Raw genomic sequence first — 20,921 nt, 5'->3', positions numbered from 1 at the left:
GAGTTCATATTTCCATTACTTATAGGTTGTTGTCACTGATACCTAATCTCTCTCTCTCTCTCTCTCTCTCTCTCTCTCTCTCTCAGACACAAACACATTCTTTTTTGTAAAATGATTAAGCAACAGAAAAAAGATAAGTACACACACACTCTCTCTCTCTCTCTCTCTCTCTCTCTCTCTCTCAGAAAACGAACACATTCTTTTCTGTAAATGATAAAACTACAGAAAAAAAGGTAAATTCTCTCTCTCTCTCTCTCTCTCTCTCTCTCTCTCTCTCTCTCTCTCTCAGACACAAACATATTCTTTTATGTAAATTGATTAAACAACAGAAATAAGAATAAGTATCAACCTCAGTGTGTAATTTCCTCACTCTCTTATTTTGCAGATAATCCTTTCCTGACGAAGTGATGGATATTTCGAAACTCCCTTCTTCAGGAACTTCCGTGAGGATGACCTTGCTTCTTCTGTTTCTCCTTCAAGGTTCGGTGACTCACGTTGCTGCTCATATCCTATTAGCTGTTACGACAATAGGTAAGTGAAAGTCTTTGTTTTTTATATTATGCATTAGTGAAAGTCTTTTTTTCATATTACTCATTAGTGAAAGTCTTATTTTCACATTACTCATTAGTTTAAGTCTATTTTTCATATTACTCATTAGTGAAAGTCTTTTTTCATATTACTCATTTTTGAGAGTCTTTTTTCATATTGCTCATTAGTGAAAGTCTTATTTTCATATTACTCATTAGTGTAAGTCTTTTTTCACATTTCTAATTAATGAAAGTCTTTTTTTCATATTACTCATTAGTGAAAGTCTTTTTTTCATATTACTCATTAGGGAAAGTCTTTTTTTCATATTACTCATAAGTGAAAGTCTTTTTTTCATATTACTCATTAGGAAAGTCTTTTTGTAAAGTCTTTTTTATATTACTCATTAGTGGAAGTCTTTTTTCCATATTACTCATTAGTGAAAGTCTCATTTTCATATCACTCATTAGTGAAAGTCTTTTTTTCACATTACTCATTAATGAAAGTCTTTTTTTTTCATATCACTCATTCACGGATACTCAGAGATGTTTCCATTCCTCAGTTTTTCAAATATTTGGGCAATGATGTGTTGGTGGAATACACTGATTAAATATTAATAAGGATATAGATATGAATTTAGGAAAAATGTCTACAAAGTGTACCAATACGGTCTCCTATCTAGAATTTATTAATAAATAAAGACTTCGAAGTACAATTATGAAAAAAAATGTCTTTAAAGTCTACGAATACGGTTGATAATCCAACACATTTTGTAAAGGTTAAACAGCTTTATTAATCTATAATTTAGAATTTATTAATTAATAAAGACAAAAAAAAAAAACAAATAGGAAAGAAATGTCTTCAAAGTCTACCAATATGGCTCACAATCCATTTCAAATTGTAAACGATAAACAGCTTTATTGGTCTGTTATCTCAAATTTATTAAACAATTAAGACAAAGTAAAATTAAAAAAAAAAAAAAAGTGTTTTTAAAGTCTACCAATACAGCGAATAATTCATTTCAAATTGCAAACGCTAAACAGCTATATTAGGTCTTCAAATTGAGAGAGAGAGAGAGAGAGAGAGAGAGAGAGAGAGAGAGAGAGAGAGAGGATAAGTAACTAATCTCGTAAGGTGTAGTTACCTGTCAGAATAATGGCTGAAACATTCCAGGCAAACCTGGAATCAGATGTCACAACATTCACGTTCCATTAACCTTCCGGAGTTTCGATAGAATGAAAAATCCCGAGAGCTTTCTCTCTCCACTTCTTATTACTTCAGTGAAAACGACCTATACATAATGGTAATACGAACTCAATAATATTTGGATTAAAGTAAATACTTGTAAGAAGAGATTTACCAAGGGAATCTTAACTAAAAAAAAAGAAAACAAATATGCGGAGGAGCGATAATAATCTAACATTATTGCAAGCTAGAGAGAGAGAGAGAGAGAGAGAGAGAGAGAGAGAGAGATGAATACAAACATATATTCATATATATATATATGTATATATATATATATATATATGTATATAACTATATATAAATATATATATATATATATATATGTGTGTGTATATATATATATATATATATACATATATACATATATATATGTATATATATATATATATATGTATGTATTTATATATATACATATGTATATATATATATATACATATGTATATATTTATATATGTATATATATACATATGTAAATATATATATCTATATATATACATATGTAAATATATATATATATATATATATATGTACTGTATATATATACATATGTATATATATATATATATATATATGGTATGCATCGTGTGTGGTCTATATTCGTTCACTCGCTAGTTAAAAAAATATCATGAATTTGACTTAAATAACATTTCCAGAATCCTGATACTAAGAACAGAAAGGTACCCTAAATATTATTTGATTTAAGAACTATGAAGAGGTATGGGGCTAATGACCATTTTCTTTATCATTCAATTAAACAAAGAAATATAAGTTACCACAGATCACCATGTGGTACCTTTGAAGCTGTTGTTGTTGTTGTTGTTGTTGTTGTTGAAGATTGCCTGGCCCTTTTGGCCAGACACGGGCTCTTGCAATCTTGCAGCCCGTAGGTGTTTTGGTAGGATTTATTGGGATAGGTAGTTGGGATGGGGGATCTTCTGCAACTTTTATTTTAGGATATTGGGATAGGTTTTGGGTTGTGATGGGTTGTTTTGAGAAGGAAGTAGGTGACTGTGGGAAGGGGATACCTTCCCAAGAGCCCACTGGCTTCAGTCTTAGTTAGAGAAAAAGAATTATAGTAGTAAGTCCTGATAAGTAGGAGAGCTCGGGAAGGAGTTGAAAAGTTTTAGTTGGAGATATTGGTATGGGTAAAGTAAAAAAAACTTCATAGTGGTTTAAGCTTAAGTTGTGAGGTGGAGGGATAGTGTGAGATTTCAGCTAAGTAAGAGAGAGCTGAAAGGAGAGAGTTGTAGCAGCTTGAGTAGTAGAATAATATCAGGATATTAACGTGTGGTTCTGTTCCTACTTTAATTGGATAATTACGGAATGTCAGTTATAAATTGGTTCGCCTCGTGTTTATTCCCCATTAATGATATGAAAGTGATAAGATATGGAATGAGGTAATTAGGGGTACCACAGGAGTTAGAAAACTATCAGATAAGATCCAAGAAAGTAGATTGAGGTGGTATGGTCATGTCATGAGAAGAGATGAACGGTATATTGGGATTAGAGTTATGGAAATGGAGGTACAGGGAGCGAGAAGGAGAGGGAGACCAAAGCGAAGGTGGATGGACTGTATCAAGGATGACCTTCGATCAAAGGGATTAACCGGTGATGAGGTGTGGGACAGAGGTAGATGGAGAAAGCTGACCAGAAACATCGACCCCACATAGAAGTGGGAAAAGATGTAGTCAAAGAAGAAGAAGAAGAATGATATGAAAGGCTAAAATGACCATCAAAGAATAGAACATTCATGCTTTGTAATGCGAGACTAATCAAAGGCCAATCTTGAATTGCAGGGGCAAGGTAGTGACGAGCCCTAGAGACTGACCATTTATACCATTAGCTCTCAAGCCCCATCTCCATCCAAGCTATGGCCAGGGAAGACCAGGTAATGGCTGCTTTTGTCTCAGCAGGCAGACCTATAGGCTCCCCAAAACTCCCCATTCTTAGGTCACAAGAATGATGAGGTTCTAGACACTACAAGAAACTATCGAGCTTGGGCGGGACTCGAAGCTCTATTTGTCAAATCACCAGGCAGAGACGTGTCCAATAGGCCAGCACAACCCCAATATAACATTTTTGAATTAATTCTAATGAAAAAAACACAGGGAATGAAAACTTATAAAATTTCTAAGGGGTAAAAATTTTCTATCTTGTCTCTATATAGAGTTCATTTTATTAACACAGAATCCAACTGACTTTAAAATCAGCCATCCTTGGTTATAAAAGAGATTTTCTTTTAATCTAAATTTTGGTCAGAACAATTATCTCTGTCATGTGTAAGTTAAAAAAATTAAAGGAGAAATATTCATGAAAGGAACACACAAAAATTAAAAGCCCTCAATTCTGAGCTTGGATATAGCTATATTGGTTATAATTCTCCTAATTTTATAATTGCAACTTAAATTCATAGATATTCCTATTGAAGTTACACCTGCAATATCAAGTCTAATGTATATTTTGAGAGAAGGTTGATATGGCTACATTTAAACAAGACATAGTTCTAAGTGCTCAAGCATGATGAAAAGATAGATTAAATGAAAGAATATCATCTGTAGCTTTTCTTTAACACATATCCTCTTGTTCAAAAATTTAAAAAAGTACATGGAAGTCCTGTGTTTTATGTGGTTTTTATCTTGATAAAAAATTTAAAAAAGTACATGGAAGTCCTGTGCTTTTATGTAGTTTTTATAACATACAATATAATAAGAAAAGTTATAAAATTTATTCTGTAATCATTCGCATATGAAATAGTCAAACTACTGTTCATAGCCCGTGCATGAAAAGGAATAATTGAAACTTTCCAACAGTTAAAACTCCTTCTCTATTACCTAAGAATTTTTCCACCGGAACCTTTTCACGGTCAGTCAGCATGAATACCACGTTTTAGGAGGCAGAAAAGTCCTTCCTCTCGAGCGCCATGGAATTGGAATTGGAATTGAAGGTTGCCTCTAAACAGAAACAACTAAAGCTGGAATCGTCAGGATTAGTTTAGAGAGAAAGAGTTGAAAGAATGAGAAAAGTATGAAATAGGTAAAAAGTGTCCATTTGTGTCATTTCGTTTATTAAACGATTACAGGTGATTTAAGGAAATCTTTTGGTCAGTTATCTGTATTTTTTTATTATTATAAAACAAAGAAATCAAATCTATATATATATATATATATATATATATATATCTGGATGAATTACTCTATTTTTTGCAAGTTCTTCTGTTATTTTATAGTAGTAAGAAAATCTTAAAAATAACTTTATTAGCCATATTGTCCTCTTTTGGTCAGATATTCTGATTTTTGTTATCATAAAATAAATACTTTAAATCAACATATGCATCTGGATATATTAATCTTAAATCCGTCGGAAAAAAAAATTCAAGTTTTTCTGTTATTCTATAGTAGTAGGAAAATATTAAAAATAACTTAATAAGCCATATTATCCCCTTTTGGACAGATATTAAGAATTTTGTGATGACTACAAAACAAAGCAATCAAATCGATATATGCATCTGGATAAAATACTCCTAAATTATCGGAGGACTTTTTTCAAGTTTTTCTGTTATATTAATAGTAGTAAGATTACTTCTGATCTATGAAAGACATTTTCTTTACTAAATCTGGGATTCGAAAGCTAAACTGAAAAATTATTTTAATAGTAGTAAGATCATTTCGGATCTATGAAAGACATTTTCTTTACTAAAACATGAATTCGAAAGCTAAACTGACAAATTATTTCAATAGTAGTAAGATCATTTCTGATCTATGAAAGAAATTTTCTTTACCAGAATATGAATTCGAAAGCTAAACTGATAAACTTTTTTATAGTAGTAAGATAATTTATGATCTATGAAAAAAAATTTTCATTACTAAAATAGGAATTCGAAAGCTAAACTGACATTTATTTTAATAGTAGTAAGATCATTTCTGATCTATAAAAGACAATTTCTTTACTAAAACATGACAAATAGAATGATGTAAAAGGAAAATAGGCAGTGGATGTAATATATATTGCACATCACTTGAGACATCACAATGGGATAAGAACTGTTGTCTTTTTCTAAGGAATTGAACTTATATGATGTTGGCTCTCTCGTCAGTGATATCACTTGGATCTTTTGAGACAATAAGGAAGTACTTCAACTCATTCAACAGCCACACCATATGAAAAGTTTGTTATTATTCTGCCCGTCATTGAGTATGTCCATAAAAATATCAACATTTATTTCCTTGTTTCCTTTCCTCAATGGGCTATTTTTCCCTGTTGGAGCCCTTGGGCTTATAGCATTTTTCTTTTCCAACTAGGGTTGTAGCTTAGCTAATAATAATAATAATAATAATAATAATAATAATAATAATAATAATAATGATAATAAAAAAAATCTGTCATTCGATAAAGGAATGTTGAAATATAACCGGATAAATCATTGACATCTGAAATAATATTTACTTTTTGTAAGATGCCTAGTCCGGTTATTGCCTTGTCTTTACCCTATACCATAGTATTCCTTCACTCATTCAAAGCACCATTCTCAAGCTAAGAAATCAGCACCTAGGTAAAGGTTACTCTGTTTGCATGGATAATTTCCACAATCCTATTAACCTGATTATTACAATGGACCTCTCCTCCTTGTAAGCAATGCAGCAAACCTCCTGAAGGCCATGGTAAAACAGAAGTCCAGAATTGTGGAGCAAAGACAACATATTCATCCTGTTTTGGCAAGACACTTTGACTGGTCATCAAAGTAATGAATACATACGATGATAGCCCCGTCCCAGTCCATCACAAGCAAAGGCTAATACTGGGCTGCTGGTTTGTTTATGAAAATATGACCATAGAGATCAAAAGGCCGTGAATCAGTGCATTACTTACATAGGAGGAGTAGACTTCTAGAACCAGCAAATAGATCATCAATCTTTTGCGAAAAGTCTCATCCGCTAGACAAAGAAGGCTGTCTTTTAAACATGTCAGCTTGCTCATCTGAATGCCTTTTCCATCTACTCCAAATTTAAAGGATTACAGCTCGCTCATGAATGGCTAAGGCAAGGGAAATGATAATGTTCTAGAGGCTGTCCATTTACGCATCGACATTATCCAAGTACCATTTTATCAAGCTAGGGCCAAGAAGGGCTAGGCAATTTCTGCTGGTGTCTAAGTGTGTAGACCTATAGGCTCTCCCAAACCCACATCCTTAGCTCATGAAGAAGGTGAGGTTACAGATAATACTAGAAACTATCGAGCTTCAGAGGCTGTCAAACCCCTACCAAACAGGTTGTCAGGCATGGATATTGTCAATAGAAAGCAACTGGACAAGAATGAGATAGGAAAACTTTCCATCTGATTGCTGACTCCTTTCTCTAATATGATAAAGATGAGAGGCCTTTAACTAGCCCCTTATCCCTTTTTTGCCTGGAAAGTTGATGGCCTGTCTCTTCTTACTTTAGTGCCTGGTGGTCTTAGAATGCTTGCTTGTCCTGTATTGCCGGTAGGTTTCCTGTAAAACCATCTGTTAAAAAAAGATGATGAAGATACCCTTTCCACCATTGGTAATCCTCAAGACTGGTTGAGAAAATATAGAGAGAGTTAAATAACAAAAGCAATAGTGAGCTTCTTGGAAAGCATATGGTGTTGAACAGCCTTAAAGTGCTCTGTCCGCAAGATCACCCCATGTCCAGCATGACCGTTTTAGGAGATACCACACCGAGCAGAGGTATTCTTCAAGTAACCTCTTATCAGCCATTTATATATATATACATATATATATATATATATATATATGTAAATATATATATATATATATATATATGTATATACATACATATATAAATCTATATATATATATAAATATATATATATATATATATATATGTATGTATATATATATATATGTATATACATACATATATAATATATATATATATATATATATATATATAATAACCCACAATGTATGAAAAATTAAATTTATTTAGCTTTCGAAGGGACCATCTTCCTTCCTCTTCCTGAAAAGGTAGATGGTCCGGTCGAAAGCTAAATAAATTTAATTTCTTATACATTATGGGTTATTTGATTTATCATAAATACACGGAAAATTATGTATTTAAATGTGTATATACACACACATATATACATATATATATATATATATATATATATATACCTTTATATAAATTGCATAAAAAAATATAACAATTTAGAGACAGAGTTCACTATTCAACAAAGATGCAATACAGCCTCAGTAACATTTTTTTCTACTAACCAAATTTTGTTTGGAATTATTTTTCTTTTTAGAGTATCACTTTTTCCAATATTTGTGATTTTCATCATTCAAAATAGGAGGATAATATTCGGCCATTTGTTCTTTCTTATCTTACTTGGAAAACACAAAAAAGAAAATGAAGAAACAAGAGCATTAGATCGTCTGGATAATTCAGGCAAACATTCCATGTGTATCCAGATTCGGTGATCTGTTACAGTTCCATAATTGTTTGCAGTTTTCGATTGTGTTGAAGCTTCGAACAAACAAGTCCATGATGATTCTCTATCTGGGAATAGAGTTTGGAAGTTAGGGAGCAGCCCTGCATGGACTGAAGTATGAAGGGTGACGAGTGAAGATAAAATCAAGTAAATATTTACAGTAGGGGTGTAAATGTACAAGTGTGAATCTTTACAGTAGGGGGGTATATGGACAAGTGTGAATCTTTACAGTAAGGAGGTATATGGACAAGTGTGAATCTATACAGTAAGGGGGTTGATGTACAAGTGTGAATCTTTACAGCAGGGGGGTAAATGGACAATTGTGCATCTTCACAGTAAGGGGGTAGATGTACAAATGTGAATCTTTACAGTAGGTGGATATATGGACAAGTGTGAATCTTTACAGTAAAGAAGTATATGGACAAGTGTGAATCTTTACAGTAGGGGTTTAGATGTACAAGTGTGAATCTTTACCGTGGGGGGTAGATGGACAAGTGTGAATCTTTACAGTAGAGGGGTAGATGTACAAGTGTGAATCTTTACAGTAGGGGGTAGATGGACAAGTGTGAATCTTTACAGTAGGTGGATATATGGACAAGTGTGAATCTTTACAGTAAAGAAGTATATGGACAAGTGTGAATCTTTACAGTAGGGGGTAGATGGACAAGTGTGAATCTTTACAGTAGGTGGATATATGGACAAGTGTGAATCTTTACAGTAAAGAAGTATATGGACAAGTGTGAATCTTTACAGTAGGGGTGTAGATGTACAAGTGTGAATCTTTACCGTGGGGGGTAGATGAACAAGTGTGAATCTTTACAGTAGAGGGGTAGATGTACAAGTGTGAATCTTTACAGTAGGGGGTAGATGGACAAGTGTGAATCTTTACAGTAGGGAGGTAGATGTACAAATGTGAATCTTTACAATAAGGAAGTATATGGACAAGTTTGAATCTTTACAGTGGGGGGTAGATGGACAAGTGTGAATCTTTACAGTAAGGGGTAGATGGACAAGTTTGAATCTTTACAGTAGGGGGTAGATGGACAAGTTTGAATCTTTACAGTATTGAGTATAAGGACAAGTGTGAATCTTTACAGTAGGGAGGTAGATGTACAAATGTGAATCTTTACAGTCAGGAGGTATATGGTCAAGTGTGAATCCTTTACATTCAGATCTTCCCGGACAATTCCATCCTGTTCGTAATACTGATTCAAACAGTCAGGCCGTCTCCATCACGAGGCTCAATACTACACAGTATTCTAGAAGTTTTATACCAGCTCTGACCAAGTTGTGGAAGGATCTTTCTAATCGGGTAGTTGAATCAGTAGAACTTTAAGAGTTCATAGATGCAGCACATATTTTCATGTTCAACAGGCTTACATAAGTCTTTTATAGTTTTTATATGAAATATCTCTTTTATTGTTGCTAATGTTTTTCAAATATTTTATTGTAATTGTTCATTACTTTCTTTAAAGTTTATTTATTTCCTCATTTCCTTCCTTCAATGAAAGGGCTCATAGCATCTTGTTTTTCCAAGTATGGTTGTAGTTTAGCTAGTAATAATAATAATATTAATAATGATAATATATATGTATATATATATATATATATATACATATATATATGTATATATATATATATATATATATATTATATATACTATATATATACTGTATATATATTATATATATACTAAATATATATACATATATATATATATATATATATGTATATATATACTATATATACTGTATACATATATCATATATATATATATATATATACTATATATATATATAATCACATATGTATATATATATATATATATACTATATATATATAATCACATATGTATATATATATATATATATATGTGTATATATATATATACACAGTATATATATATATATATATATATTATATATACTATATATATATATCCTGTATATATATAATATATATATACTATACATATACTATATATACTGTATTATATATATATATATATATATATATCATATATACATATGTATATACTATATATATATATATATATAAATACATACATATACATATATATATACATACATATACATATATATATATATATATATATATGAATATAAATGTAATCATATTGAGGAAGAGACTAGAGTTTATTTGCTTAGCATATACACTATTAAGTACAAAAAACTACTTCCATGCAAATAAAATGCAACGACAAAAACAGAGTACAACCAAGAAAAAAAAATATAATAAACAGAATCCTCCTCTGTTAAATAGGAAATCTCGCTAGATATTTATTGAGACATAAATCATAATGCATCTCTGTTATGTATATTTTATCGATAACTTTGTCTGGTTCACCCAACGATGCTATCACTGGCTGGATTAGTATAACAAACCGATCTTATATCACAAGTTGCCATGGTCGAAATTCATCTTATATGATATTGTTGTTTATACCTTAGTATAATATATATCTTTATATCGTGAGAATTATGTTGGTGATAAGACATAAGCTTGCAATGAAAATGTATTATTGTTTCGTTGATATTTTCTTTTGTATGTTGGAAAATAATACTATATACGATGATTGTTGATAAAGTTTAATGATGTATATATTCCCAGAAGGAAATAATAAAATTTTAGATTTATTCCAAAGCACATATATATATATATATATATATACACACACTCACACACACATATATGCATATATATATATATATATATATGTGTGTGTGTGTGTGTGTGCGTGTGTGTGTGTGTGTGTGTGTATGTGTGTGTGTCTGCCTCTGTGAGTATGTGTAATCTGTTTGTCTTGCGTATAATTCAAATACGTTTCATCCCTTGTTGTTAAAGAACCTTGTAAAGGTCTAAGTGTATCAGTTACAGATATTACTCTTGTGGAAGCACTTCTTACTAATTCTTTAAAGCTATCCATTTCATGGCTATTACTTTTCCCTTGCACTATACCATTTAAAAACCGGTATATTCGAAGGTTAATTTTGTATATCAATGAATGTGATGAAAGTATTAATAATGATAATAATAATAATAATAATAATGATAATAATAATAATAATAATAATAATAATAATAATAATAATAATAGGAACCTTTTATATTTATCAATATTATCGATTATTATTATTTTAATTATTGTTATTATTATTATTATTATTATTATTATTATTATTATTATTATTATTATTATTATTATTATTATTATTATTATTATTAGCTAGGCTGCAACCCTAGTTGGAAAACCAAGATGCTATCAGCCCAAGGGCTCCAACAGGGAAAAATAGCCCAGTGAGGAAAGGAAATATGGAAATAAATAAACGATATAAGAAGTAATGAACAATTAAAATAAATTTAAAAAAAAATAGTAATGATGTTTATAGGATATATTTAACATAAAGAATAAAATCCTAATGATCCTTGGCATATTCCAGAATTCTTCCTGGACCTTGGCCTAGAATCCCTTAGGGATTATCTTTTATCCCAAGCCAATTTGGTCTAAAGTTTTAGGTCTAATTGGATTAATGATTTTTCGATTAAACTTTTCCACTATGCATATTATGATCGGAATTTCCTTTCAAAGTCTATGTATATAATATACAAAAACTTATTTATTCCACAAAGAATGTCCAATTAAGGAAAAATAGTAACTAAATTATGTAATAATTGAAATAATTTTGTTTTTTAAGTTATCATCTTAGACGAACTTCCTTTTTTTCGAGAAATTTTTCCTAAAAAATAGAAAAAAAAAGGCCTGACTAGCACAGATAAAAAGGTAAAATAAAATGCATACTATATGACATGCATATCAAACGATATTCCCTAAATAATATCCAATTGAGGGTAAATAATAACTAAGTTATGTAATAATTGACATGATATTTATATATGTTATTATCTTACACGAATTTCTATTTATTTCGTGGTTTTTTTTAAAGATTACCTGACTAGCACATATAGAGGTAAAACAAAATGCATAACATATGACATGCATATTAAAAGATTTTTTTTTCTTTTTTTTCTGGAAGATTATGAATATCCATAAGAATAAAATTAGATAATTTAGATGAAGATAGAGAAATATTGAGCAACGAATCGTGGCAAAGAACAAAAGTTCTCCATTGATTGCCTTAAACCTGCGTATCTCCTGTAAGATGACCTGCTTACAGTAAGCCTCTCAAGAGCAGGGTATCCCATTTCTCATACATGTCTTTTTTTAGCGGGGAAGCCATGTACCGAACACTCGTTAATAAAAAGTTTATATGAATAAAATAAATTGAAGATGTTATACACTTTCACCGTATGGTTTGTTGAATATAGTGTGACCCTTGCAATGTTTCGACAGCAACGACCAACGCTGCTATAGTAAAATATTTCTTTACGCTATCAAAAATAGATGTTAGGTATTATTCAAAGCAATATCGTATTTCAATCCTTTCGCCTTCGCGAGGACATTAGGAGAAATGGGATCTCAGAGAGAGAGAGAGAGAGAGGTGGAGGCATGATTCAGAAATATATCTAGCCTTTGCATGTATGTCTGCTGATTGTAAAGCATGTTTTTTCTTGGCATATAAAGCTTTTTTATGAAAACTTGAACAATTTATGTGGCTTCTGTAATTTAGGATAAATTGAAATTGGCTTTGGAGTGGTGGGGAATAATGTTCACTTACTTATCCTACAAAAAAAAAAAATAATAATAATAATAATAATTCTAAACATAGCATGTTACGACCCTGGTTGGCCCGTGGTACAAGTTCTTATTGCACGATAAGAGAGGTCAGTGTTTCCAAAAATATCTAGCAGAAAATTGGCTAGTGGAACCGAAAACACTTGGGAAAACTTGACAATATTTATTAAGAAAATTTTTAGAACAGTCAACCTTGTGACTACCTAAAAATTTAAATTAACAATCAACAACTAACTATTAACAACTAACAATTAACAATCAACAACAATTAACAAAATTCCCAAAAGTGAAACACCGCACTCTCAACAAGAAAGAGTCAGATATCTTAATAACTAAACACACTCAAAACACATATATATATATATATATATATATATATATATATATATTCTCACACTCTTTGGGGCTGGATGAAATCACCCCTTGCTCCAATCAAGGTAGCGACTTCGCAAACACTCAGCTACCATAGGGAGTGCAGCTCAGCAGGACTCCTCATCAAAAGGGAGGGAAATGGAGCCCCAACCCAAGAAAAAGGTACACAATATCTCCTACCTGGCAACTGCCTCCCTATATGCCACCACGAGCTCCAAAAGGATGCATTGACGGCGGTGTCTCTCCCACGTCCACCTTGAAGCCGGGATTCCTACGTCAGCGCTGCGGACCGCATAAGAGAACACACGGGAAATGCAAATCACCGCAGGTGGCAGAAATGCACCAGCTAAAAGCCGTCAAAGGTTGGTGTCGCAATCCTCAGAAAAGCTCACATAAGCCAGCTGCTACAGTAGGTCCGCGGAGCCTCGAGCTCGAACTGTCTTTAAGCAATCTCAGGTAAACACAAGTGTCTCTTCTCACCAAGGACTAGAAAAACACAGAAAAGAAACAAGCGTTAAACTTGACACTTATAAATCTTTAAGCGGGTGGGGAGGAGGTTAAAACAGCACTTCAAAAGAAAAAAATTAAATTTACCATTGAATCCTTATTAACTAATTCTTATACCAATTCTACATCAAACAAAAATGTAGTAACAAGGCTGACGTAAACAAAAGCAAAATTACGTTAATGCGTAATATCGCATAAAGAAAAAAACGCCATAGTTTTCAATAAAAAGTAAGAAAATTGGTTAAATACAAGAGATAATTCTCGATAAGGGTGGTTTATATCTGTAAAGAAGAAAATCACCAACTAATCACTAGATATATACTTTAATGAAAAATTGAAGAAGACATAAACTGGATTGAGTTTAAGATTGCATTGAATACTAGATGTGTATAGATATATACCAAGGTAATATTCTATTTTAAAAAAATATAAAAGAATTGGTGAAGAGAGAGAGAGAGAGAGAGAGAGAGAGAGAGAGAGAGAGAGAGAGAGCCAAATGCCTTACCATGGTGGTCATTATGGAATATGAGAGGAATATATCTCCTTCAACAGAAGCCATTTCGCCCTGGTGTGAACGATATATTCAAATTAATTACACTGAATATATCCCCGTTTTTTTAAAAACTCGTCCACAGTAATGAAAATCATAATTCTCCTGCCTAGTTTGAGCGATGTAAAGATTTTTCTACTTTCTTATCAAAAAACTTCATTGTTATTTAATTATGGACTATCAATGCATACCGACGATCAAGTAAATATCTAATTCTACTGCTGGAGACATGTTTGCAACCATGAACCAGAACTAATTCTATTGGTAGCAAAATGTTTGAAAACATGGCCCAGCACTAATTCTACTGCCAGTGAAATGTTTGCAAGCATGAACCGGAACTAATTCTACTGCTAGAGAAATGTTTGCAAGCGTGAACCGGAACTAATTCTACTGTCAGTGAAGTGTTTGCAAACATGAACCGGAACTAATTCTACTGCTAAAGAAATGTTTACATGCATGAAACACACTAATTCTACATCTAGGGGAATGTTTTGCAAGCATGAATCAGACCTAATTTTACTGTCAGTGAAATGTTTGCATGCGTAAACCATAGCTAACTCTACTGCTAGAAAGAATTTTCAAATCATGAACCATAACTAATCCTACTGCCAGCAGTGAAATGTTTGCAATCATGAACCAGAATTAATTCTAATGGTAATGAAATGTATGAGATCATAAACCAGAACTAATTCTATTGTTAGGGAAATTATTGCAAGCATGAACTAATTCTGCTGCTAATGAAAGGTTTGAGATAATGAACCAGAACTAATTCTATTGTTAGTGAAATTATAGCAAGCATGAACTAATTCTGCAGCTAGTGAAATGTTTGAGATCATGAACCAGAACTAATTCTATTGTTAGTGAAATTATTTTGCAAGCATGAACTAATTCTGCTGCTAGTGAAAGGTTTGAGATAATGAACCAGAACTAATTCTATTGTTAGGGAAATTATTGCAAGCATGAACTAATTCTGCTGCTAATGAAAGGTTTGAGATAATGAACCTGAACTAATTCTATTGTTAGTGAAATGCTCGCAAGCATTAACCAGAACTAATTCTACTAGTAGGGAAATGTAAGAGAGCATGAACCGGAAGTAATTTTATTGATAGAGAAATGGTTGCAAAAATTAGCCAGATTAGCAATTCAAGTGGATCTGGTAATTTAATTCATGAAGGTTTGCTAGGCCATTCTGGGTTAGGAAAAGTATTTTGAAAATTACGGAATTAAAAGTGTATCAAAGAGGTTTTTGTCACAATTGTGAATACTGATTATAATTCTACTGTAACTGTAGTATAATGAAAGAAACTGATTTCATTATATCTGTAGCCAGGGACATATTCAGGATTATGATACATGATAATATTAATGAAATTATAGACTGTATAGTAAAACATGAAAATAAAAACCTCTTTAGATTAAATAACAATTTTTTTCTAGTTTAAGATCTATATTATTATTATTATTATTATTATTATTATTATTATTATTATTATTATAACTATTATTATTATTATTATTATTATTATTATTATTATTATATTATTATTATTATTTGCTAAGCTACCCCCTAGTTGGAAAAGCAGAATGCAACAAGCCCAGAGGCTTCAACAGGGAAAATAACCCATTGAGGAAAGGAAACAAGAAAAAATTAAATATCTTAAGATCAGTTTCTAATCCTAGATTATGTTACGGTAAATTATATAACCGAGCTTAATAGCAGGATATTAATAAGCGAAAATAAAAAGTTGAAAGATAAAAGAACAAAAGAAAGCTCTTTGAGAATAAAAAACATATTCCATTCATTTTGTAAACAGAAAGATTTCCTGTAATTAAATGTTAAAAAAAAGGTCTTAAATATTCTTATAGCAGAGCTAACCATATTCATAAAGGCACAAAGAATTCTTACGTCAATGGAACTGTCAAGACCAACACAGATTGGAAGTAAAAACTTAGTATTATGTGAAAAAAAATGTGAATAAAAACGAAATCTTATTTTTGCGCGTGGATATATTAGAGATATTAACTTATAAGAGGCACTTATTTACGTCATGAAGAACAAAATATATATCTAGTATGAATAAGACGTTTAATTATAACTGGTAGTCTAGGTATAAAGAAAAGTTGTGTTTGTAAATTGCTATTTGGAGGTTTGAATACCACACATGAATGGCAGGGAAAATCAAAAGGACAATGTTATAGAGACTGACAATAAACACATAGTCACCTCTCTATAAAGCTAGAATCCGGGGGTACCAGGTAATAGCTGCTGATGACTCAGCAGGTGGTTGATGTTGTAACGTCCCTGACTGGTGAACGCCAGACTGGAGTTCGAGTACCGCTTGAACGCATTAGTTTCTTTGGTCACTGCAACCTCACCCTCCTTGTGAGCTAAGGAATGGTATTTGAGGGAGCCTATAGGTCTATCTGTTGAGTCATCAGTAGCCATTGCCTGTCCCTCCTTATTTCTAGCTTGAGTGGAGAGGGGGTTGGGGCACTGATCATATGTATATATGGTCAGTGTCTAGGGCATTGTCCTGCTCGAGAGGACAATGTCACAATGCCTTGCCTCTGCTATTCATGGGTGGCCTTTAAACCTTTAAACTCCTATCTCTTGCTCACAAGAATGGTGAGGTTACAGACACTACTAAAATGTATCGAGTTTGGATGGGTCTCAACAAGTTGCCAGAGAGGGATGTTTCTAATATGGTAGTACAACACTAAACAATCAATCCTAAACAATAAAACGTAAAGAATATAATACTAAAGACACGATATGTTGAGATTCCTAAAAAGAAGTATTCAGGTAAAATCACATGTTTCCAAAAAAAAAAAAAAAAATCCAGTAAATAAGTCTGGTAAAATATGCTTCCATAGGGATTATATAGCTAATAAAATATCTAAACTCTCGATCAAAGATATATACAATATAGATGAAGAGGTACGGCACATATTGAACCGAATGAATAAATATTTTAAAATCGGGATGATCCTCACTAAAATATGGAGGGGAAAAGTATAGCGTATTTATAGGGCGCTCCACTTCACGCCATAACCAACACCTTAATGGAATAACGTAGTCTATATAAATTATAAATTTATATAATGATAATTATCGTTAATTGTTTATTTTTTCTCTCGTCGATTATCTATTTCCTTATATCCTTTTCTCACTGGGTTATTTTTCCCTATTGGAGCCCTTGGTCTTATAGCATCTTGCTTTTCCAACTAGAGGATGTAGCTTAGCTAATAATAATAATAATAATAATAATAATAATAATAATAATAATAATAATAATAATAATAATAACAATAATAATATTAATAATAATAATAATTAATTGAGAAACAAAACTTGTATACTGGCTGAATTTTCTAACCATATATTGTAAATATTAATTCACTGATGAACGTAAACAAACATCTTGATATGTTTTGTTATGGGAAATGAAAATAGGGAAACAAAAGCATAGAATATATTTGCATTCTTAACCAGTTCGCATGAAAACGAGCAGCTTTAAATGACCCCAACCAGAATGGTTATATGCATTAAACCCGTCAAAATCTTACTGCTCATAATATTGTATCTGCAATAATATTATATACGATATCATGACCACTCTTTCGAGAGGAACAATACCGTATCTGCCATCCCTGGAAATTCCCCCAAGCGTTAATGGCTTATTTCAGCCATAACATAACTAGAGAGGGGCAGAGAGCAAGCAGTTATACAAATACAATGTACTTTTGCTAGATTGGATAGTTTAGCTGTTTTCTATAATTTCAATTTTATTTTGTTCCTTTTTGCCATTATATTTCTTTAGATTTATTGCTTTATCTCTTTTCCTATCCCTTTGATCATTAAGAAATCACTTATTCTGTCTAGTTCATGTTTTAGAACACCCATTTCTGTCATCATTGTAGTTTTTCAATACTTCTCAGGAACCTATCAGTTATGCCGAACATTTTTGAAATTAACTCATTCTTGAATCCTAATTTACAAAAGAATCAACGAGAGAGCAATAAACCTCTCTCTCTCTCTCTCTCTCTCTCTCTCTCTCTCTCTCTCTCTCGGCATCAATGTCTTTCGATGTCAGAATGCCAGAAATAAGATATACATTTCTATTACGGTTAAGGAAAATAAAATACTATACGCAAGGTAACATCTGAAGCATTGTTGAAAAAAACTCTGTCATCTGGGCAGGGTGGGGGGGGGGGGGAGGTGTATCAATTTCCAATTTCTAGATTGCAGGTTTGTAAAGGTTGTATGACAAAGAATAGATCTCAGGTGTTTTGGAGAGAGAGATAGAGAGAGAGAGAGAGAGAGAGAGAGAGAGAGAGAGAGAGAGAGAGAGAGAGAGAGAGATGAAAGTAAAGGAGAGTACAAGGGATAAGCAAAATTACGAAAAAAATATGGAAAGAGAAAAATTTCACGTTGCCTGTGATAAACTGTTATTATGCAATTATCTGGAGGTATTAAAATATATACAGTTACATTATGGGATGGGCCTACTACTTTTGGATGGTTAGGTATCGAGGCTCAGTCATTCGTTTAGGCCTCTCTGCTCAATAATTGGAGAGAGAGAGAGAGAGAGAGAGAGAGAGAGAGAGAGAGAGAGAGAGAGTAGAATTTCTTTTATTACCAATATATCTTATATTTAAATTGGATAGAGTAGAGCACACTTCAATCTCGAGATCGAGAGAGAGAGAGAGAGAGGAGAGAGAGAGAGAGAGAGAGAGAGGAACACGAATATATGAATGTACATATATATATATATATATATATGTATATATAAATATATATATATATATGTATATATATAAATATATATATATATATATATATATACATATCGATATATATACACACATACACACACATATATATACATATATATATATATATATATATGTATATATACATATATATATATATATATATATGTGTGTGTGTGTGTGTGTGTGCGCGTGTAAATATATATATATATATATATGTATATATGTATATATATATGTATATATACATATATATATATATATATATATATATATTACATATATATATATATATACATATATATATATATATATATATATATATAAATAATAAATATCCCAATCATTGCTTCTTGCTAAGAGATACAGAGACCCCATTCAAACGTAATATGTATTATTCTATAATTTGCATGTATTTTCAGTTCTAAATCTTTGACTATTAGAAAAGAAAATGCTATGAAATGTTTTGGAAACCAAAAAAAAAATCATTCAGAAAAACTCTGAATATTAGATATTAAAACGGAATAGTTACATAAATTTTAATAACACCTTTAGAACGATGTTATTCAATGTAGAAGATCAACATTTGTAAATTACTATTATATCATCACAGATGTATTTACAAGAGTGACAAAAAAATAGTTCTCAACATGGTGCCTTCAAATGGTCTCGCCAAGATCAAAATGTTTTGGTGTCGTGTTCCACACAATACACAGCTTTATCATTAATTCCTCGCACAGGTACACGGGTACACGCCTCTCACTGGTCAAGAGTGTTCCAAAAGAGCAGGGAAGTCAATATGTTAAGAGGTTAGGGGCATAAGAGATTCTCCAACACATCCACCAGGAATGGGTGGAAAGAGGGACTGTCCGATTTTAGAAATGGAGAAACCCGGAAATTCAAGAAGTGGGAAAATATTATAGAGATGAATTATAAAGTTTGCATTAATATAGGTTTTCATTTGAACACACCTCCTTTTGAATGTATGTAACATCTGATAACTTAACTGTTATCCTGGTTTTCTTTTATCTGAAGACACCTTCCTATAAAGGTATGAAGCCTCTGATAATTTAATAGTTACCCAAGTGGACTTATGTTCGATTAATAGTTTAACTGTGGATGTGACAATATTATTGGATTATTATCTTAATAATTCTCTCTCTCCTCTCTCTCCTCTCTCTCTCTCTCTCTCTCTCTCTATATATATATATATATATACATATATATATATATATATATACATATATATATATATACATATATATATATATATATATACATATATATATGAATATATACATATATATATATATATATATATATATATAAAGTGACGAGTTGATATTAAGTATTTTAATATTAATCCTTCGCGGACGATGAATCAGCTGACAAGGGAAAAAATCTTTAAAATTTTCTACCAGATGGCAGGACCACCTCTATTAACACTACTCTCAGAGAGGAAAACCTGTAATGACTGGAAAGATTTAACTCTTCCAATGAATTCCTAAGAAAAAAAAAGCGATTCAAGACAATCTTTTCGTAGTATTAAGTCTCCAAGCAAGAGGGAGAGGGTTTAATAAGCGGACTTTTATGTATGATCCGGCCCGTTTTCTATATTCCGATCAGAAAGCTTTTCTCTACGATAATAAAATATGAGATACTTTTCAGCATAATTTTTGGCTATAAATGTTATATACTTTTAATATAAGTATTCATGGAAGAATAAAAAAACAACACTATATTATATAAAGAGAGTGAATGTGT

The 20,921-nt window shown here is 31.6% G+C and overlaps 1 protein-coding gene across 4 annotated transcripts in view; it reads left to right on the top strand.

Annotated features, from left to right (window-relative positions):
- LOC137655815 (immunoglobulin superfamily member 10-like) overlaps positions 1 to 20,921 on the top strand; it is a 164,811-nt gene that overhangs the window by 100,768 nt on the left and 43,122 nt on the right. For all 4 annotated transcript variants that reach the window (XM_068389978.1, XM_068389981.1, XM_068389979.1 and 1 more), the window contains exon 2: positions 386 to 531. In XM_068389978.1, coding sequence (XP_068246079.1) covers positions 408 to 531 — 124 coding nt within the window. In that variant the 5' untranslated portion in view covers positions 386 to 407. The remainder of the gene's footprint in view (positions 1 to 385; positions 532 to 20,921) is intronic.

The sequence above is a fragment of the Palaemon carinicauda genome, chromosome 16 (assembly GCF_036898095.1).
Source record: "Palaemon carinicauda isolate YSFRI2023 chromosome 16, ASM3689809v2, whole genome shotgun sequence".
NCBI lineage: Eukaryota > Metazoa > Arthropoda > Malacostraca > Decapoda > Palaemonidae > Palaemon > Palaemon carinicauda.
The sequence above is the reverse complement of the archived record's forward strand: the minus strand, read 5'-3'. Positions and strand labels throughout refer to the sequence as shown.